At 45.5% G+C, this 22,430-nt stretch overlaps 2 protein-coding genes across 4 annotated transcripts in view; one reads left to right on the forward strand and one right to left on the reverse strand.

Moving 5' to 3' along the window:
• The first annotated feature begins 3,590 nt into the window (after positions 1 to 3,590).
• On the forward strand, positions 3,591 to 9,767 carry IL12A (interleukin 12A). 3 transcript variants are annotated; one of them, XM_004441695.3, is made up of 7 exons: positions 3,591 to 3,708; positions 4,322 to 4,476; positions 7,174 to 7,287; positions 7,613 to 7,654; positions 7,730 to 7,771; positions 7,864 to 8,007; positions 9,520 to 9,767. In XM_004441695.3, exons 1-7 carry the CDS (start codon positions 3,591 to 3,593, stop codon positions 9,673 to 9,675), a joined length of 771 nt encoding a protein of 256 aa, XP_004441752.1. In that variant the 3' UTR covers positions 9,676 to 9,767. The 3 variants fall into 3 exon arrangements, with proteins under 3 accessions (XP_004441752.1, XP_087295580.1, XP_087295581.1); XM_087439454.1 differs by lacking the exon at positions 7,613 to 7,654; XM_087439455.1 differs by lacking the exon at positions 7,174 to 7,287.
• A 5,476-nt stretch (positions 9,768 to 15,243) lies between these two features.
• Positions 15,244 to 22,430, reverse strand: part of LOC101398159 (uncharacterized) — a 51,180-nt gene continuing 43,993 nt past the window's right edge. The window contains exons 13-16 of the mRNA XM_087440126.1: positions 21,412 to 21,465; positions 21,069 to 21,149; positions 18,230 to 18,499; positions 15,244 to 16,671 (exon numbers count right to left, since the gene is read on the reverse strand). Of these exons, the coding sequence (XP_087296252.1) occupies positions 16,652 to 16,671; positions 18,230 to 18,499; positions 21,069 to 21,149; positions 21,412 to 21,465 (425 nt within the window). The 3' untranslated portion in view covers positions 15,244 to 16,651. The remainder of the gene's footprint in view (positions 16,672 to 18,229; positions 18,500 to 21,068; positions 21,150 to 21,411; positions 21,466 to 22,430) is intronic.

Raw genomic sequence — 22,430 nt, forward strand, 5'->3', positions numbered from 1 at the left:
TCAGTCTCCTTGCATTATAAGAAGGATCCCGGAATTCTACACTACTGCCAACACTTGTCAATATCCAGTGTCCTCATTTTTGGCAGTCTAATAGGTATATAGTGATATATCATTCTTGTCTTCATTTGTATTTTTCTGATTATAATATATCTGAGCATCTCTTGATACTTGTTAGCCTTTGGAGGATCCTCTCTGTAAATTTCCTGTTCATAAGCTTTGCCCATTTTCATTGGAGTTTCTGTCTTTTTCTTGCTGACTTGCAGAAGTTCCTTATATACTCTCCTTTCGTTTTAGACATTACAAAATATCTTCTCCCAATCTGTCAGCTGTTTTTTTTTTTATTTTATAATTTTACTTATTTATTTTTCCCCCAAAGTCCCAGCAGATAGTTGTATGTCATAGCTGCACATCCTTCTAGTTGCTGTATGTGGGACGTGGCCTCAGCATGGCCGGAGAAGCGGTGCATCGGTGCGCGCCCGGGATCCAAACCCGAGCCGCCAGCAGCGGAGCGCACGCACTTAACCGCTAAGCCACGGGGCCGGCCCTGTCAGCTGTCTGTTAACTTTGTCCATGGTTAGCAGGAAATCATACTACAGAAATTCCTGATTTTTATGTAATCAAATTTATCAGTATTTTTCCTTATGGCTTGATGTTTCTTAAGAGCTTTGATGTTTTTAAGAAATCCTTCTCACTCTTGAGTGACAAAGGTAGTCTCCTACATTTTCTTCTACTGCTATAACTTTACTTTTCACATTTAGTCTTTCATCCACATCCAAGTGGCTTCACCTCTGTATATTGTTTTAGGTTGGAGTCCAGTTTTATTTTTCACTGTATAGTGAGCACTTTCTACTAAACAATCCATGCTTTCCTCATTGATCTGGGTGCCATCTGTATCTTAAGCCCAATACTCACAAAAACAATTCTTTCTCTAATTTCTCTATTTTGTTTTAATGGCCCATTTGGCTGTTCTTTGCCAAATACTATTTTTGTTACCATTGCTTTGAACTATGTCTTTATATCTGGTAGACCTACTCCTCCACCTTTATTATTCCTTGACAAGTTTAGCTTAGATATTCACGGGCTTTCGCTCTTATGTATTTTAGAGTAGATTTGGTTGATCTTTGAAAGTTGGTATTTGTATTCAGTGAAGTTGTTGAATCCTCTTATTAGTTCCAGTATTTGGTCTATTGTTTTTGTTGCATTTTTTGTATATCAACTGTAAATAATGACGGTTTTGCCTTTTTCTGTCCAATTTTTAAATCTCTCATTTCTTTTTCTTTCCTTATAGCATTGGCCAAGACTTCCAGCACAATACTAGACACTATGTAGTAGTGATCATGGGCAAAGTATGTCTCTCATAGAAAAGGAATGTTATTCCAGAAGAAGGTTTTCATTTTATCTTGGCTACAGTATGTGCAGCACATCAAAGAACTGTTTCACAAAAGTATAGGTTAGAAACTGTGTCTGGTGGCCAAGAATCCACTCTGAGGAGAGGCCCTGTGCTCATTTATGCCACAAAAATTACTTTTTCACAAGAGACAGCCCTCCCAGGGGAGAAATAGCTCAGCTGTGATAAACTTGACTTCATTCTGACTTGAAGAACATTTAACTCCATCCTAAACCCCTATGGCAATAACACAGCTCTGCACCTGTCATTTGCTTCACACAATCCACTAGATGCAACTGTTTCTGACAACACATTGGTCTCTATCCCCATGGGGGAATTCACAGACAGCAGCATTGGAAGGAGCCTTAGAGATCAACGACTGCTCTCATTTTACACACATCTAAAAGTCCCTATGGTGGGCGCCTCATCACCCTTGAGCTGATGATCTGCCTGGGGGGCTGATGCCTACAACTGAGAGAGCTTGAATCAGACCAGGAGCTAACAGCTTTCTCCCAATGGGTTTCATCACTCCGTCTTCAGTAGAGGTTGGCCCTGCTTAGTGTTCATGGTGGCATCAAGGCTCACAGTGACCTCATCCATCCCGACTTCAATTGGGACCCACAGGAGAGAAGGAGGAAGCACCCACTCTTCTCTCCTGTATCCCCAAAGGCTTTTCCCTCTCCAAGACTGGGGCATCTGCACAAAGCTGGGCACAGGCAGCTCCGTTGTGAAGTCCAGGGGCCTCAGTGCAGTCACACCCATCGGAAGCTCTGAGTGGGCGACAAAACACACTCCTCCCTTTCACACACACCCAGGGTGACTAACGCTCGTGGTAGAAATGAGTGAACTGAAAAGTCCCACAGGAACCTCAAACCCAGCACATCCAAAATGGAACTTCTCCATCTCCTCCAGACTCACTCCCCTCTTACAGTAACCCCTGTGCAGGGACTGAACAACCTCCATTCAGCCCTTCTCAGCGCCTTCCTGTCCCTCACACCTGAGGAGTTACCAAGCCCAGGAGAATCCCTCCTGCCCACCTTCTGTTCTCCATTCTGAATGCGGCCTTGGCCACATCTCCCAACTGCTCCCTGCACTCCACTCTCGATCCCTGGGATCCATCCTCCATACTACTGTGGAAGGGATCTTCCCATCACGCAAATCCAGCCATGTCTCCTGCCTAAAACCCTAGAAGGCTCCCCACCACCCTCAGCAGAATGTACACTCCTTAGCATGGCATCTACTACCCTCACGGCAGAGGCCCATTGCCTTCTCCAACCTCACACCCTGACAGCAGAACCTCTAGATCACCACCTCCTTCTACCCTCCCTGACTGCACTCTGATCCCTGTTCCCCCTACCTAGAACCTGCATCGCGTCCCACTGGAAGCCATCTAATGCCTGCCCATCCTTCAATACTCAGGTCAGGGGCCCCCTGCTTCTGGGAGCCTTTGCTGCCTCCTCACCCCCATTGCTCCTGCTGAGGTGCCCTCTGTCTGGGCTTCTCCTCCCAGGACCCTGTGCATCCACCCCACTAAATTGTAACGATTCTCTCCTGGACATTGTAAGAAACTGGATTCTCTAGACAGTAGTTATTGCATAGCCAGACTGGTTTCATCCATTTTCATGTTTCATATAGCGCCCATGAACCAAGCACATTGAGTCAGATTCGGTGCAGGAGTGCCCCAAAGGGACCTGTTCACACTGGGTGTCCTACACCTGGCACAATGTCCTCAGATAGCACTGAGGACCATCTGAATGAATGAGTGAATGATGAATGATGAATGAATGATTTGCGCACCCCCATTCAGAACTGGGCGGGAGGTCACTCACCATCAGGGCACATCCTGGATAGGAGATGGGAAGCGGGTGGCACTGCCCGGTGCTCCGTCGGGAGGGAGCGCTGCCGGGCGGCGGGACGGGGCTTGGGAGCTGGGGGACTGAGGGCTGCGGGCAGGGGGCGGGCTTGCCCGGGGACCCCGCGCCGCGGCTCAGCGCGGATTTCGCTTTCGCTTCGGGCGGCCGGAGGCGGGGGGCCGTCCCGGGACGCCTGCGGCCGGGCTGCGAGTTAACCCGAAAGCGCCCAGCGCCGCGGGCCGGACTCCACGTGTCACCGAGAGGCTGATGTAGAGAGAGACAGAGAGAGAAAGCAACCAAGAGAGCAGAGTCCCGGGAAAGTCCTGCCGCGCCTCGGGACAATTATAAAAATGTCACCCCCCGGGCCGGCCTCGCCACCACCGCCCTCACCTGCGGCGTCCACCCGTCGGCGTCCCGCGGCCAGCCCGGAGTCCGCGCAGCGCCCGCTCGCCATGTGTCCCCCGCGCAGTGAGTGGCCGCGCTCGGGCGGAGGGTGGGGCGGCCGCGCGGAGGAGGAGGTCGGGGGAGACCGGGAGGCCACCAGCCACCTCTTGCGGAGCAGAAAGAGGGAGCTTACCGGGCGCTCACTGGGACATTGGCTCTTTTCACCTTGAAACAGCCCCTCGAGCTCCTTCACAGCTGAGAACCTGAGGCCCCGCGCGGTAGATTTCTTGCTCAGGGGTCCTCAGCTATTGCTATAAGAGGGCAGGTCCCAGCTGGCTTCGGATGAGGCAGTGTCACCCCACTGTTTCCAAAACTCTGAATCTGGGCCAGTCACTTCACCACTTGGCCTCAGTTTCTCTACTGGAGAGATGGAGGCTTTTTCTGGGTGAGATCTGAGTCCATCACCCTTGTCTGAGCTCCTTAGGGGGCCCTTACAGTGAGTTGGCTTTTAGCCCCAGACTAGAGCGCTGCCTCCCGAAAACTGGATTCATCTCTCAGGTGTTGAAGGAAGACTGGCAGTGGGGGAGGGAGGTGGTGCCCAGGAGAGGTGGGTGGGTGGAGATGGCCAGAATGGATGGAAGGTCCAGGCAGGCCAAAACAGGCTGACCAACTCGACCTGCCCTCACTTCCCTTCCAGGCCTCCTCCTCACAGCCATCCTGGTCCTCCTGAACCACCTGGACCACCTCAGTGTGGCCAGGAACCTCCCCACAGCCACACCAGGCCCAGGAATGTTCCAGTGCCTCAACCACTCCCAAAACCTGCTGAGGACTGTCAGCAACACCCTTCAGAAGGTGAGATTCTCAGTGTGCTTGTTCCCACTCTGCAGCCTGTCCCTGAAGGGACTTCTGGAAGCCCTCCCCCCCCCCCCCCCCCCCCCCCCCGGAGGCACTGCAGGGGGTTGTGGAAGGTGGTGGGGAGCTGCCAGGAGAGGGAGCCAGAACTTGACAAGTGGCCCAACTATTAGCTAAAGAGTCTCGGAGGCAGCAGGAGTGGTCATAAATGATAATGGCATTCGTTCTGGCTGTGTCTACACAGAGGAAAGTGGGTAGTTATGGTGTTCCTGGTGGCCTGCCAGCAGAGATGGAATTGTGTCGGGCCCACACTGTGTCTCTGACACCCTTGTCAATCCAGGACGCCGTGAATAGGAGCAGCCTCTGTGCTCCAGGGGCTGTAAAGGTGAAGGGGGCCTGGCCCTCACGCGGCTCACCAGCTTGCAGTCTGCGGACGCACTTGCTCGTCAGAACAGCACATTGCAGGGGACCTGTGACAGTGCACATCCAGCCTTCGTTTTCTAGGAAGAGGGTTATCTAATTTTATTTACAGCTTCATTCACTTTTCTAGGTTTCATATTTTAATGGGAAAAAAGTGGGTTTTTTTCCTTTTAAAGTGCCCCAATAGTTACTGCCCTTGCTGCAACGACCAAAGATCAATGTGTTAAAAGCTGTCCTCTTGCCTTCCTGCTCTCTAGTAAATCTTTCTTGAATATTTTCTAGCTTGTTGCTTTATGAATATCTTAAAATAAGCTCAATGCCACAAGGCCTTCTTAAAGAACTCTTTCTCTTCTAATCTTTCACACTGTGCTGCCAATTGCTCCATGCGGTCCATCAACCTTGTTAGAAAGCCGGCTCAGCAAGGGCGAGCTGTGCAGGGCAGTGCTCTGATTCCTGAAGAAAGCTCGATAAGGATCAAGTTGAGGAACTCTGATCTAAATAGATGCTTTATGTGCCAAAGCTGACTCTCCCACTCACGGGTACAGCACTAAAGGTCAAAAGATTGCAGGACTCAGTTTCATATTTTTGATATCATTCCTTTGTCAAATTTGCCAGAACAGATCAGCTAGCTCCTGCAGAAAAAAGAGGGGGCAAATGTGTGCAATTCACAGGCCGTATCCAGCCCACAGATTCGTAGAGTCTGGCCCATGCCCTTTGTATTTATTTTGATTTTTGAGTTTGATGCCATTGAAAAAGTGGACCTTTCATATAAGAATCCAAATTTCCAGTTTCTCTTAAAAAGATCTGAAGAACTACAACAGAAGGCCCACGTTTCCAAACCTGACCCTGCATAGCCTGCTCAGGACGGTGGCTGCCGAGGTCTGCTTGAGCACCTGCAGGAACAGTGTGCGGTGTCCTGTGGCTGCTATAACAGACACCACAAACTGAGTGACTTTATGATCTTACAGCTCTGGAGGTCAGAAATCTGAAATGGGTCTCACTGGGCTGAAATTAAGGTGTCAGCAGAGCTGTATCCCTTTCTGGAGACTCTAGGGGAGAATCCGTTCTCCTGCCTTTTCCTGCTGCCAGAGGTGCCCATTCCTTGGTGTGTGTCGCAGTCCATCTTCAAAGCCAACAGTGGCCGGCTGAGCCTTTCTCATGCTGCCTTAGTCTAACATTGACTCTCCTGCCCCCTTCTTCCACCTAGAAGGACCCTGTGATCACATTGGCCCTACTCAGATATCCCAGACAACCTCCCTATTGTAAAGTCAGCCGATTAGCAACCTTAATTCCCTTTGCTGTGCAACGTGACATATCCTCAGGTTCCAGGGAGTGGGAGTGGACGTCTTCTGGTGTGGGCATTATTCTGTCTACACCGACAGGGATTTCACTACTTGTTCCCAAACACGGTCTGCACTCTCAAGGCTTGATCCGTGGCTCATGCAGCTCCCTCTGCCTGAAATTCTCCCTCCTCTGCCTGTCAACATTCTAACCCTATGAATGCAGATGCCCCATCTCTGGTGATGCCTTTGCTTCCCTTCGCCCCTCTTCAGAGCCTTCACACCCTTCCGAGCACTTCTCCCTTGCTGACGTTCTCCTAGTCACCTGGGCGCTTGCCTGTCTCTGCAGCTGATCTTGGGATCCTGGGGGCAGAGCCTAGTCATATTCTTTGTCATGCTGCTCCGTGCCGAGCCCAGTGCCTGGCACCCATCAGGCTTGTTGAATGGAAAAGTGATCTCCATCTTCAGTCAAGAAGTCAATGACCTCTTAAGATAAATTTCATAATTATATTTAACAGTGTTTTCCAACATGCCCATAAAATGACATCTGTGTGTGTGTGTGTGTTGCAAATTAAATCTCCACTTGTCTTTAGGGTTGGATGTTTGTTATATCCACCAAGTTGTGACCTTATCAGTTCCCGCTTTAGAAGTTATACTTGGAGAAGATACTCATAAAACACACCCACTTTGGCAAAAGAAAAAACCTGTTTTCACCAGAAGCAAGTGTCCCAGTGTGGTGTAGACACTGATGAGCACAGCCCGTTGAAATGATTTATGGTGTTTATGTAATGGAAAAGCATATCATCCAGAGAAACATGCCCTAAGCAAAGGGAGAGGAGGGAGGGAAGGAGAGGTCAATGACCCGTTTCCTTTGTCTTTTGAAGAGCCCAGATCCCTAGAGGTCAGAGAGATGGAGCTCAAGGGCAGCCAGCTCTAGCACATGGAGCCACGAGCCCTGTTAATACTATAAACTGGGTTTCTCTTGATCTTTTTACAGGCCAGACAAACCCTAGAACTGTACCCGTGCACCTCTGAAGAGATCGATCATGAGGACATCACCAAAGATAGGAGCAGCACAGTGGCGGCCTGCCTGCCCCTGGAGCTAACCCCGGTAAAGACACACCCTCCCTACCCATGCTATACCGTTAGGAGCTGCCTCACCCTCATCTTCCTCCACAAATGTACACGTTTCTGGTCCCCATCATCATGGGACTTTAACAGGTCCCACTTCAGAAGTCAGATTTGAAAAAAAAAATTATAAAACAAATTGGTTTTTTCACAACAGTGAGAATATGCTTAACACTACTGAACTCTACACTTAAAAATAGTTAAGACGGTAAATTTTGTTACGTGTTTTAAAGATATGTCTGAGAAGAAAAGTCAGAAAAATGTATATTGAGAATTAATATCTTTGCTGTGTGATTCTTTTTCTCTAGAATGAGAGTTGCCTGGCTTCCAGAGAGAGCTCTTTCGTAACTGTAAGTCAGAAAATTAAAGGTTTCAGCCCATGTTATGAATTCATATCATTGATGTCTGATAACTTTTTCTTCTAGAATGGGAGTTGCCTGACCTCCGGAAAGGCCTCTTTTATGATGGTAAGACACAAAATTCTTTCCTCAAATGTAATGAGGGGGAAACGTTTTCAGCCCATCTCACAGGTTCCTTTCTCATTTTGTCACATCACCAGACCCTGTGCCTTAGCAGCATCTATGAGGACTTGAAGATGTACCAGGTGGAGTTCAAGGCCATGAATGCAAAGCTTTTGATAGATCCTAAGAGGCAGATCTTTCTGGATCAGAATATGCTGGCAGCTATTGATGAGCTGATGCAGGTAAGGCCTTCATCCTATCGAGGGAGCACCTTCTTCATGCTGAGACAGCCAGCCAGGGTCCTTAAGAAGTATAGGATCAGCCCTTCCTGGACTGGGAGAGGCCCGAAATGCTCCTTGTAAAGGCCCTGCAGAGCCTCGTTCTGCAGGGCAGCCTCTAGAGAGGCCTCACGTGAGCCGTCACGTGCAGGGAAGCAGCCTCCGCTTGTCGGCCGCTTGGTATGCACCAGGCTCTCTGCAAACATTGCCATACATTTTCCTATGTCGTCCTCACGACAGCCGTATGGGGTCTGTACCAAGGAGGAAACCAAAGCTGAGGGAGCCAGCCGCTTGTGTGAGGTCACACAACGTGTAAGTGTAAGCTAGGATGTAAGCCCCATCACAGGACCTCCACGCCACTGATATTCTCACCTCCAGAAGCTGCAGGGTGTGCATGCAGGGGCCAGCATGCACAGCTGCAATATTGCAAGAGAAGACAAGCGGCTAGTGCCTGCATATGACCCATTTTGAGTTAAAATGTGAATGAAATAAAAGAGTGACCTATCACCGGGGAACATCCCCAATGTTGTTCATCGACAAGAACTTGCTTTGTAATTTTCTGAATCACTGTAGCACATGACGCTCATAGAAAACAGAAATACTCACATAAGAAGGAGCAGGGTGAGTGCCTTGGTGACCAGGGCATGGGATAAAAAGATGGTGTCGGAAATCATTGTCTGAAAAGGAATTTATTTATATTTCATTCATTCATTCATTCTTTTTTTTGGTGCCAAATTTCCTGTTTGAAAGGCAGTGAACTTCACACAAATGTCAAGAACATTACCATCTAGAGAGCTGTAAATGATACTTCATTTTGAGGTTAACAGTCAAGTGATTGGGGTGGTGGAGTCAATTCTGCCAGTCATCAGCCATTTATCCCTCTGTGCCTCTGTTTTCCTCTGTAAAATGGGATGACTTTACCCATCTACCTTTCTTTTAGTCTTTTTGTGAGGAACAAATGAAGGTATTGATCATTGTTCAAATATAAGGTCTTGGGTTGTGTTATCAAATTAAAGGGCTAAAACTGGGGGATCTGTTGCCAGGTGTATTTATCTGACACACATGAGTGTCTAGTAAACAAGTCTGTCACTGATAGTTCTGGTCAACAGCAGTCCATCACCTCTCTCTTCTACAAAGGACTTGGTTTCTTCATGTGACACGTGAAAATTAATTAGTGCTGCAGACAGCATTGTAACAGAACTGCTCCTTGCTAAAGTGCGGCTCCCACCAAAGATTTTCTAAATGGCTTTAAGGTGTCTTCAGAGCTCAATGAGGCACACATGCTTAGATCACAAGTGTGTCTTCTTTCAGGCTCTGTCTGCCATCTGGCTGGGAGTCCACTTGGGCTGGGTCTAGGAGACGTAATGAGGAGTGGGTTGCGGGCTCTGAGACATGTATTGGTTTTGCCCATTTTTACCGATGAATGTTTTAATTTTGGAATACCATATATGTCATGCTCAATCTTTATTCTCCTAGGCCCTGAATTTCAGCAGTGAGACTGTGCCACAAAAGCCCTCCCTTGAAGACCTGGATTTTTATAAAACTAAAATCAGGCTCTGCATCCTTCTGCACGCCTTCAGAATCCGTGCGGTGACCATCAACAGAATGATGAGTTATCTGAATTCTTCCTAAAACGCGCAGGTCTCTCCCAACTTTAAAGTCATTTTTATAAGAATTTGAACCAAAGAAATTTTAATAGGATGTGGGTTAAGAACCGGGGAGGGGGTGGCTGACCTGGTGCCACTTAAGCTGGTACAGGATTCTCATGCTTGTTTGCATTACTCATCCCAGGATGTGGAGGATGTCACTGTGATATCCACACGATTCCTTTCAAGGAATATTTCACATTTACCACGGATAAGTTGTTTTTAAGTTTTCATGAGCAAATTGCTAAGGAGGGGAAAATGTCCTCACTGAACATGTTTTTCTTTTCCCTTTAATAGAAGAGCAAGAATTTATAAGCTATTTCTGTATCAAAGTGTTTATAGAAACAAACACTCAAGTATAATTTATTTTAAAATATTTATTTATATAATTTTGTGTTCATGAAAGCATGTGAACAAACTTATATTTATTTATTTCATATTTATTAAAATATTTATTATCAAATGGATTTGAGAGATACTTTGTTGTTCTACAAATAAAATGATTGAATTAAAGTAATTCTCATGCTTTTCTGATGTAATTGGAATACTTTTAGTGTTAAAACACACATTGTGGGAAAACTGAAAACTCTGATGAAATTTGAACAAGATGACCTTGGAAAGAATGCCACAATATCCCTGCTCATTTCCTAGTCTGTTTAATCTCGTATTTTAGAGAGAGCCTCGTGAGACTAGATATGCTTTAACACTGAGGCCAAGGAGTGAGTTCTGGTTTTTGAGAGTATAGTTTATTATTTTTGTTCAACATCTGAATGTAAAAGTAAAATACATAAAAATGTTTTTCCCTGTTAACCACAGTCCCATAACATACTGTGCATTAGACAAATACATAATAATATCCTCCAACTGGGAAAAACAGCATTAAGAGGCCATCTAGTTAAATGATTCTAATTTTTGTGACCCTTTGGGCCATCAGGGGGAAGTTGTTTCTAAATTATGAGAAAAACTCTCCATTTGCTTTAAATTATATAGAACTTCTGCCTGAACCACATGGATAATTGCCTTGCTTTTGCTTAAGAGATGTGCTCTTAATAACCCAAATAGTAAATTCCATCTTTTTAATTCTCTAAGCTATGTGAATTTTAAAAGGGTCACCTGACAGAATACCATGTAATTTTAGTACTCTGATAATCATACTCCTCCTTAATATGAAAAGGCCATAAGAAACGAACTATTTAGAGTTCCCTCCTTTCCTCACGTGACTCCTCCTCACCAGATCCCAGTTCTTATCCCTGTGGACTGTGCGGGGAATGTGTATGGCCACCCCAGGTCTTCATCTGTGTGGCAAACTTACTCGTTTTTTTAGATTCTCACCCCACTTGATATACAATTACTAGATAGAAATCACTGGACACTAGATCCCATCGCATATCTCCTTTTCTTGAAGGGTTCCTGCACAAGCTTGAATGTTCTTCAAGTGGTGCACAGACAGGAGTTTCTTGCCTTTAAGTGTAAGGTTTGGGGTTTCAGCAGCTTTGACTGTGGGAAGAAGAGCCTGATGGCAAAGTGGGGCAGGGCTGTGGAGCTGCTGCCATCCCACACGTGGGGAACGGCGACGCATCCGCTGCCTGGCAGGTTGTCGGTGCCCAGAAACAGGAGAGGCAAGCAGATAATATACCTTATGGATTAGGTTTATACAGAGGAACACAGGTGTTACTTTTGTTCTAGAAATTACCATGGCGTATGCTTCAAAAACATGATTGGCCCAAAAAAAGTCTTCACAACTGATTCCATTCTTCATTACATGGTTAGTTTTCCACTTTTTTCTTTTAAGCCTGGGTCTACAAGTTGTCTAACATGACCAAGTTGTTTTAACCTCTCCCTACCTGTTTCCTCTTCTAAGAAATGAAGATAATATACCAGCACAGACCTCAAGGGATCAGAACAAGGATTAAGTGAACAGCTCATACAAAGCACTCACATTGCACCTGGCAGATAACACATGCACAATAAACGTGAGCAATTTTTGAAAATTACTATTAGTCTTTGGGCTTGGCGACTGGGCCAAATGACTTAAACCTTCTTTGCTACTATTTTATCTGTGACATTCAGAAAACTGTCGCCCCTATTTCACAGTGCTATTGTGAGGAGTAAAGGACACAGTGCAGGGCTGGCATCTAGTCAGTGCTCAGCATTGATATTTTAAATTGTTAGATTGTTGGCTTGAAGACCTCAGCACACCCTGTCCTCCACAGCACTCAGCGCAGCACAGCCACTCAGTAGAGGAGGCTGTCTGGTGTAAGACAAGAGGGCAAAAAGGCGGGGCCCCCACCTTCACAGAACAAAAGTGGGTAGTAGCAAAGTCATTTAGTAAGACCAAGCTCCCCCTAAAAATATTCTCCAGTCCTAGCCTACTAGAGACTCACTTGATTAACAAGTTACTTTTTCAAAAATGAAGAAAAACAGTGACAGTGTTTCTTACACCTGAGAATGACTTAATCAGAGAATTAACACAAAAAACAGCTGACAGCTGCCCCACTGAGGGCCCAGAGCTTTGAGGAAAGGGGACAGTTCTGGTGAGCAGTCTTGCCAGACGTTCAAAGGTATTGGACAACTCAAGAGACGCAAGATGGCCTTAGACACTCTAAGGAGGAAAGAGAACGTGGGGACAAATAGGGAAGAAAGCCAGCTTTGTCTGGGCCAGCACCAACGGAGGTTGAGAGTCCTTCTGGCCGTGCCAACCCGGACCAGTGTTGGCCTTGTTTCAGGACTAAATATTTGGTTCTAGCTAACACAAGTTTGGCTTCCTAGTTTAAGGCAAAGCATACTACAATGTTTCTGTGGACTGAATATTTGTGTGCCCCTAGAATCCATATGCCCTGATCCTCAGCGTGACGGGATTAGGAGATGGGGCCTTTAGGGGTCAGTTAGGTCATAAGTGTGGAGTCCTCAAGATGGCAAAAATGTCCTTATAAGAAGAGACTCGGAGAGATCTCCCCACCCCCACGCGAGGACACAGTGGCAGGGGGCCATCTGCAAACCAGGGGGAGAGCCCCCACCAGACACCAAGTCTGCCAGCACCCGGTTCTCAGACTCCCCAACCTCCAGAACTTTGAGAAATAAATGTCTGTTGTTTAAGCCATCCAGTTTATGGTATTTTGTTGTACTAGTCTTAGCTGAGAAAACTATTTTAAACAACAAAAAAAACCCAACCACATTTTTTAAAAATTGACTTGTATCACTTTTTGGTTGAAATGTATTTGGTAAGAACAAGTCAAAACCTTCAGTTATATTTCCGTATCTTTGAGTATGACACTAAAATTATGAGTGTGTTATGACATCACTCTGACATCAGGGAGAATATGCTCATGCACCCTTTTACAGAAGCAACGGGAGCCGATGCTCATCATGACCTTACGAGACGCCACAGAGGCAGAGTCCTCCCAATCACCCCACGAGGAGGACTGTCGCCTTCCCCTTTTCATAGAAAGGAAACTGAGGCAAGAGACCGGATAAGCTTGCACGATGAATAAACGACAGATGCTGTGATTTCAACCCGGTCGGCCTGCTTCCAGCCTGTGCGCAATTACCGCACCCTTTTGCCTCTCACATTAAGGACGCGTCAGGTCAAGGGACACTTTCATCACGACCACACACACGTCGTCACAGTGACTTATGCGTCTCCTCTCTCCCATACTGCACGTGAGGACCTCAAGTAGAGCAAACGTCACATCACTTGTGCACTTGTGATCTCAGGCCCTGCCACTCAAAAGTGGGAGAGAGAAACGCAAATCTTCATGGGTGCCCACAGGTTTCTCATTTCTTTTTGTAATCTAGCAAGAAACTAAAAAATCTTCAGTCTTTAAACATCAAATTATTCCCAATTACAAAAAAAGTTAAAAATTGCAAAACGCACATGCTTGCTTGGTTCCAAACAATTATATATGCTTATAACGGGGGAAACTACAAAATTCATAAGCCTGTTCATTGAAATAATTTACAGATCTCTGGTTTGGATGATGTGGTTACTAACCTTCAGAAACAACATGCCGACAAAACACACATGCTGTGAGCTGGGAAGTGGTTTCCTTCCTGCAACAGATGTCTCAACAACAGACTCCAGGGTGACAGTGTCGAGACCCAAGCAACCATCTCCTCACTGGTCCCACACCGCCCCCGACAGCGTGGGTCAGGGGTCCAGCAGGCTCCCTAGTAACCCCCCAGAGCAGCTCCACTCTCACATGCTTCCCTAGTGTGGGTTCCAGGCAAGATTTCCTTTCACAAATGGCTTCTACAGCTAAGGAAAAGTTAAAAATTCACTGAACTAGTCCAAGCCCTCCCCTACAGTTAAGTTTTTATAAGCAACAAAACCATCTTTTAGATTTCCCAACTTGTTTGAAAACAAAACCCTGCTACAAATGCATAGAGCACACCCCTGTCTAAAAATGAACCCCATGCCAGGGGTTATAGCAAACAGCAAGAATGGACTTCCACAAAACAAAGATGGCTAAATTACTCCAGCCTGTCTCACTAGGAATTTACATCCTGATTGGAACACATCACATCTAAAGCCACTGGAATCCACAGGGTGGCGCTGGAGGTCCCAGTTAAGAAGCAGCAAGAGGGACCAGCACGGTGGTGTAGGGGTTAAGTGTGCACACTCCGCTTTGCCGGCCCGGGGTTCGCAGGCCCGGATCCCGGGTGCGGACAGATGCACCCCTCATCAAGCCATATTGTGGCAGGGGTCCCATATCAAGTAGAGGAAGACGGGCATGTATGTTAGCCCAGGGCCAATCTTCCTCAGCAAAAAGAGGAGGATTGGCAACAGATGTTAGCTCAGGGCTGATCTTCCTCACCAAAAAAAAGCAGAAGGAATGTCAGAACTCCATGCTCAGAATTTAACCCAGGGCCTCTATTTTAGTATCAACAGCTGTAGAGCCGTTATCAGAAAGGCTCAAACCCTGATACGTGCGCTAGAAAAGACACTCCCAGCAGCAAATCCCTAGTCACCCAGTCGCGGTTGTGCCCTCTGGCAAGGAATGCACTGCTTCACCCCAGGAAGGACTTCCAGCAACCGGCAGATGGCTGGGCCAACGGCTGAACACCACCATCCTCACGAAACCACATTTAAGAATCAGCAAATACAGTGGCTTCCTTAGAAAATGGAGTGAATACGCACACTTCCACATGATAAAGCAGGGGAGGGAACTTTTCCCCTAAAGCAACACAAAAATAACAAAATGAGTCCCAAATGTGCAGAAAAATCCTGTTAGCAAGATGCACAGGTAAGGGACTAATACGAGTCAGCCTGGTTTTAAACAAAAACACAACTTCCCTTCGCCAAGGGCCGGGGCAGGCGGGAGGAGATCTGACAGCACTCCCACAGGGAGGAGGGCGGGGGCAGGCGGAGCCTCCTGACGCCGAGCAAGCTCCTGGGGAAACGCGTCTGCCTGGGTACAATCGCTCGGCCGCAGCCCAGGAACTGGAGAGCGGGGTACAGACCCAACTGATGCCCACAGCCAAGATAGCAGCAACTGAGGAATATGACGCTTTACAAAATAACCTGTAAGTAAATAACAACACAAAGAAGACACAGCACTGTGTAAATGCAGATTTATTTTTCTTCCCTTCACCCATAGTATGAGAAAGGTTGAAAACTGTTAGGAAACCAGCGTATATACAAAGCACCGCTGAAATTATACTTTTCGTTGGAAAACAACTTATAAACATTTAAAAATTCAAGTCCTTTATGTATTTTACACTTCTGAATATTTAAATTTTACGTTTCCTAAAATATAATACAATTTAAAAAAAATCTCATAAAGTGACACTGATTTGAAGTCCACAGGATCCCTGGCAATTAAAAATATGTTCTTCCCTATAAAGTAAATTCGTTCTTCACAGGCAAAGCTATAGTTAAAGTGTGTTTCTCTGATTAATTCATTGAGATTTATTTTACTCTCCAGCTAACATCTACAGAAGATAAATGGTAATTTAGTTTCTTCAAATAAGTTAACAAAATGTATCCAAAATGTTAATCACCACATACATGATTCTGGGACAGTGATAATATCTATATATCCCCAAAAAACCATTTCACCAATTAAGAAGAGTCAATGGGCCCATTATTCCCTGGGGCAAGTCTTCTTCAAGAAGAGATCACAGTCTTCCCTCAGTCCTGCTAAGGCTATTTCTGAGTGGAATTTTCCCCCCAGAAAGTAAATGACCCCAGGGCGAAAGTCAAGAAATGTAGTGCTTGGCCTGGTGACTTTGGAAGGTTGATGAAACTCGCAGGGGCTCCCTGATGGTCGATGCAACTGAACTCCCAGGGAGACGAGATCACTCCTAAGCGGGCATGCCAACACCGTGATGGGGGAGATTACACTTCCTGATCACTCCAGGACCAGGTAACACGACTGGGTCAACGGTTCAACAGACCGCTAGCCAGACAGGTCAGCAATGTGAGATATGAAAATCACTTCCCACATAAACAGATACATTGTACCGGGGGCACGTGTGTCTGTGTGGGAGCTAAAAGAATAGGAACCTCTCTTCATTAATGTCAACATGAAAAAAGCTAGACTAAATTGGTGCAAGTTTAAGTACACCACCACTTAATTGCCAAAAATGTTTCAAACACTTGATATGAATTTCATAGTTCACAGACTCCAAAAAGAAGATGACCACATTTCTCACTGGCTGAGGGGAGTCCCTTTGCACAGCTGTGTAAGCATACCAGTGGGGAGCACGGTGGGATAGTGCGAGCAGGAGGGGCAAAAAACATCTTGATATTATAGAAGTTTTTTCCTCCTCAAGTTTTCCAAATATTTTACATTCTCTTTGCCCCTGAACAGTGTGAGCTATAGAGTGGCTGACTGTAAACGGAGTTGCCTTCACAGACGGTGAAGTTCAAGGTCTCATCAAGTCTATACCCACTACCAGTTGAAATGGTCTTGTGCAGATAAAAGTTCCTGAGGCTTCTTTTTCAGTTCATCTTCCAAACTTCACGTTCCCTGTAAGAAACCTAACAAAACAGAGAACCAAACAAATTCAGGGATTCATTGTTGGGGAAAAAGGTCCACGCTTTTAAAGACAACCACTTGTCCACTTCAAGAAAGAACTCCGGGAAGTGGTTAGGTTTTCATGGGCTGAAAATAAGCCACTGCAATTTAAAGGCTGTGGCTGTAAGATACTAAAAAGCCCTGATGAAAATACAAAACTCAGCCAATTTACTAGATCTTTTGGCTACATGAGAGCATAAGATATCGGTAAATTTGGGGGGTTTTGTTTGTTTTTAACTCACAGAAGATTTTTTTCTCCTATTGAATGAGGGAATTGGACAAATAAGCTTTTATGATCCCTTTCACTGCTAAAAAATGTCACAAACCCTTTATAGTTCTAATGTATCAGAAGTCAAGTGTCTAGGAAGGCCAGGAGCAGATAACAACAAAAGAACAAAATAACAACTTATTATGGAGGGTTTGTGAGAAGGATCTTCCGAGCTTCTTTTTGATGGAAGAGACTGGCTATCACAGCACAGCAGCCACTGCTGTCAACAGGCAGAAACTGTATGCAGATGAGCAGATCTCCACAGGTGGGCCTCAGTCATTACGTAATTTCAACATATCCAAGAGTAAGAAGGAACAATTTGATATTGAAACTAGCTATTCTATTTCCTCAGGGCTCCTGCACCCAGGGTCTACAGGGGAGTTCAGAAAGCTTGCCCACCATGGCTGGAAGCATCCTGTGAGATCACTGAGGGCTGTTCCTTTTCCTATAAACTCTTGGGGCATTAACACACTTTCACATTCTTTTTTGGAATAAAAAGTCCAAATAGAATTCCAAACGAAACCTCTCTGTGGCTTGGTGAGGCTTCTGAGAAGTAACACTACATTTATTAACTACCGTAACAACAGAGAATAATAAAACTTTTGAGTTGGTTTGACCTTGCGTATAACAATGTGCTAAGTCAAGCCACAAAAAAAGAAGTGCTTAAAAACAAAGGAAGGAACCGTGTGGTTTTCTGGATTGAGACTAGAAACAACTCCCTGAGCCCTCGCTGGGCTCTGCTGTTTCCCTTCCTTTCTCTCAGCTGGAGGCTCACGGGTGCCACCCAGTGGCCTTCCCCAGTACTGCTTCAGCACCACAGAAGGCCCAGAAGGCTCAATGCTACCAGTCACGTGTGGAGTGCCATCGTGTCATTCACATCCACCCCTGACTGAGCCTTCCTACCGGCCTGGAGCTTTACATGCACTACCTGTTTTCATTCTCACAACCCTAGGACACACAGGGTTTTGCATCCATTTGACAGACGGGAACAGAGAGGCATAACGTTAGGTTAAGAGTTTGCCTCGTCACAAAACTGGCCGGCACTTGGGCTGGGATTTGAACTCTTCCCAACTCCACGCACAAATCCTCTCTCCTTAGACGATGGCAGCCCACATGCTTACTGCCGTATCTGCATACTTCTCTGAACCACGCTTATCCATAGCCAAGCAACACATTCCATAGCAGAAATTTGCTAATCGCAAAGACATGGCTTGATTCCGAGTCAACGACTAATGCAGACAATTCCTGCTCACCTTTCAGCACGTCCTGGACTTCCACTGGGGCATTTCTCAAGCAGCTGTATAAATTCTGGGCTGTGGCATTACCCTGCTCCTTTTCTTGCCACTTCTTCAGCATCTTAAAGTTACAGATCGTAACGTCTTCTCTCTTCTCCTGCATATCATCAATATCTCGGGTCTCCAGCTCCAGGTTGGCAGCGGCGACTTTTCTCCACTCCTTCCCCAGCTTCCCAGCGAGGGTGATCAGCTGAGCATCTGTTAGCAGGGCTCTGGCCTTCACTCCATCTGAAAGCAGACGAGGAATTCAGCAGTTCCTCTGACCACTTCAAGCACTTGTAACAATTTATAATGAAAATGTAGTCTCCTTATATAAGTAAGGACACCATGAATTCTAACTTTAACTGATTTTAAAATATGTTTAAATGCCGAAAAATCCCTGCTTTCCAAACTATTGTAAGGACTGAAGGGAACTATTTCATATAGTAACACTAAACCGGGGTATAATGTTCACAGTGATAATCAGTAAGTCGGGGAATAAGAGTGTTTTACAAAGCAGTACAAATTACGCTAGAATAAAAAAAAAAATCAGAGACCAAAAATAATTTACGTGGCGCAAAAAGAAAAGCATACAGCTCTGCCCTTGCCCAGCTGTGTGTCTTTATGCAACGTCAGCACCACAAACAGAGGCCACCGCAGAGCTCACTACAGGGTGTGGCAGAACAGAACCGCAGTCTCCACTGCACCACCTCCTGGCATTCCGGGAAAAAACACATTCCACGGAAGAGTCATGGGATGGTATCTGTGTTATCGGTTGATCCCTAAGAAACAGTGTCATAATCTTGGAAGGGCATATGTTTGCCAGTGCAAAACACTGGCCTCATGAAAATGTTTGCCCTATCATTAAGCTACATTTTCTACTTTCATATTTTTTAGCCGGCTGTGCTCTGGTGCAGCAAAGCTCACTGGCTGCAGAGTTCTGGGTAAGGATCCTCAAAGCATTACACTGGAGGGGATGCTGGAAGGGAGTGAGAGGTAAGAAGAGTACTTCCTGCTCCTCCTCCGGAACCACAACACCTCTGCTCAACTACAGCCAACCATTTATTAATGTGAATCGAACATTTGTGCCTGAACCCTTCCCCACTCTTTTACTTTCTAGGCTGAAGAACAGGGTCCCTAAAGATGGCCTGTGCCCTCTAGTGTTTCCTGACACGTGGTCGGCTGCTCCTAGCTCTCATAACTTCTGACACAAGGAAAACTGCACAGGGAACCTACTGATCGTCAAGCTCTCAGGACCACCACAAGGCCCACTGCATCAGACTCTGAACCTGAATGTTAGCGGGTCTCAAGGTGATGCTGCTAAGGCTGAGTGCCGACCATATTTTAAAAAGCAACACAGTGATATACTGAGTAAAAAAATATCAGGGTAGTGACTCAATATCTCAAAGAATGTTGTGAAAATACCTAAACAAAAGTAAACCTTGATTCATTTATTTAGATACCACATTGTCAACTCCAAAAAGGTTGGAAATTCTTAATCTATGTATTATTTAATAATTCGAATTCCATTTCTAGTTACTTGCTATTGGAGCTAATTTTAAATAGCCAAATAATTGCATGAAACAAGAAAAACTTTTCCTATATGTCAATCTAACATAAAATTGTGTCCCACTCAGTTATAAGATGAATAAGTCTGAGGATCTAATGTACAGCATGGTGACTGTCTCTAACAACAATGCACTGTATACTTGGAATTCACTGAGAGTAGGTCTTAACATTCTCACCACCAAAAAAAAAGGTAACTATATGAGGTGATAGATGTGCTAATTAACTTGATTGGAAAATATTTCACAATGTATATATCAAATCATCACATTGTACACTGTAAGTATACACAATTTTATTAGTCAATTATATCTCAATAAACCTAGAAAAATGTATTCCAATTTAGTTAGGTCTTAAAAATAATTCCAGAGTCTCACTTATTTTGATGTTCACTTAATAAAAATAACATTAAACAGTTCTACAGTGATACGCAGTAAAACCACACACCTGTCACCCTCACAGCCTCCTGCTCTAGAAACTGAAGAGTATCTTATTTCACTTGGTAGAGAAACAATTTATCTGCTTTTAGACATTCATACCTTACAATAATAGTAAAAGAAAAGGTACTTTGATGGAAGGGTTAACTTGGGGAGCTACATAAGGCTCCTAAAGCTGTGAGACTTTGTCTCATGAGTCTGAGTTTCTAAACTGAGGTTTGTGAGTTCTGGTTGGACTTGAATTTTGAGCTATACAGTCCATCTTCTGGGTCCTCAGAGAACTGTTGTTAAATGTTTTAAATCTCTATTGTATTTTCACGACTACTGAGCCTTGGTCTCTGCCATTTAATTGGAAGAAATTGAGACTTGCCTCCAATAATTGAGCTGGAGGTTCTCCACCCCAGATGCAGCTGACAACTGTGAAGCCAATGAGAGCTCACGCGGACATTCAGTTTCCTCCATTCAATCAACACTCATTGTCTTCTACATAAGAGCCCATGCTCAGAGGGATGGGAATCGTAAAGATGGACAGACCATGGTCCCTACCCTTACGGCCTGTAAGGGAGCTCCCCCCAACCCCCTATTCTACTTTGAGTGAAGGGGAGGAGTAGGGAGTCAAGCTGGCAAAGTCCTGGGGCAGACCAAGGAGGACCTCACCCAGGCCTGGGGAGCCACAGGGAAAAGGCACCCAGGGCGACAGGCAGAACTGGGATGCGGCTGCAGGAAGCGCGAGCCACCAGCGTGTGTGTGGGATGAATGTCAACGGCAGAGACCAGGGAAAAATAATTTATACCACTGATGACATTTTTACAAACCTGAAGTGTCAACCTGCTTCATTCTTTTATCATAGGCCTCCTCATCAGGTAAGCTGCTACTCAATTTTCGTCGCCTGTTACCTTAAAAAAAAAAAATCAACAAGTTGGCTTTCCCTTATGTTTCTTATTTCCTACCCACCTCCCATCTGGAATTTCTTGTTAAATCATCATTCGGGTAGAAACAAATTGAAACAGGTTCAAAGGTTGTTCAGATGATTGAGAGCGCTACAGAACATGTAACAGATCCTTCGCAAGACCACGTCCTTCGCAAGACCACGTCTGCACAGCAAAACAAACCTCCCAGCAGACGGAAGGAGCAGTGAGTCCAGTTACCAGCACTTACCACCTGTGCTCCTTTTCGAACTGTTCCGATCCTGATCATGCTGAACCCAGTCACCTGTTAAAGCACAATGAGCATCAACTGGAGAAGCAACATGGAACGTGAACCACAGAAAGCAATCAGTGAAAGCGTGTGCAGCTCTCAAGTCTCGGCAACCTCTCTGCAGCTCAAGTATGAGTCTGGGGCTTGAACTCGGTACATGCACAACGCACTTGGCTTGAATTTTGAGATAAATAACCAGTACTCCTTCCAACAGGTCTATGGGGCAAGTGCTTCCCAAACTAAGTCATCTGCCTGCCACTGTGTGGTTTTTGTCACACCCATATGCCAGGTGAAAGGTTACTTATCTAGTATGTCTTTAAATTTATACCTGTTACTGTAAACAGAACACTGGTATCACCTGCCATATGGAGAAGGAAGCCATAAAAGTAAACACTTTTTATTTTAAATGTATTTATATGTAGTCCACCTAAAACAATCTTCTATATTATCACGCTGTACTCGGGGAGTTCTTCCTGGACACGTCGCTGTGACTCTCCACCACCTCCCTGTTTGGAATTCAGCCCCTGCTCTAGGAGGTGTCTCGTCTGATGCAGGCCACTTCACGATGAAGTGAAGACACCTTCATTGTGATGACTGATCTCAACCATTAGCTTAATCTAAAAAAATACTGGAGATCAGAAACCTCTTACAGTGTAGAGTATAATTAAAGGAGTTTAAAAACATCAAACATAAGAGGTCTTATAAAGTGGTCTTTAAAACGACGAAGAGATTCATGCCCAGTCTGGAAGAACACTTGTTGTCCAGGTTGCTCCACAGTGAGGATCTCTGTTCCTGTGGCATTTGCTGCGATTAAAAAGAAGCATCTGAGGGGCTGAGGAGGCGCAGAAGCCCAGAAGCTGAAGACGGAGGCACCACAAGCACTGAGACGAGAGTTTAAAGAATATGTCGAGGAGTGACGCCAGCATCATGGTGGGGTGAGTTGTGCCCACTGTCCCTCCCATTTAAGTTACAACTAAATG

This window comes from Ceratotherium simum, chromosome 15 (assembly GCF_057802395.1).
Source record: "Ceratotherium simum simum isolate JZ-2026a chromosome 15, ASM5780239v1, whole genome shotgun sequence".
Taxonomy (NCBI): domain Eukaryota; kingdom Metazoa; phylum Chordata; class Mammalia; order Perissodactyla; family Rhinocerotidae; genus Ceratotherium; species Ceratotherium simum.

Coding starts and splice junctions, on each gene's coding strand:
- IL12A (XM_004441695.3), top strand. CDS start 3,591: ATGTCACCCCCCGGGCCGGCCTCGCCACCACCGCCCTCACCTGCGGCG. Junction 7,288..7,612: donor TGCCCCTGGAGCTAACCCCG/GTAAAGACACAC, acceptor CTTTTTCTCTAG/AATGAGAGTTGCCTGGCTTC. Junction 7,772..7,863: donor GAAAGGCCTCTTTTATGATG/GTAAGACACAAA, acceptor TCACATCACCAG/ACCCTGTGCCTTAGCAGCAT.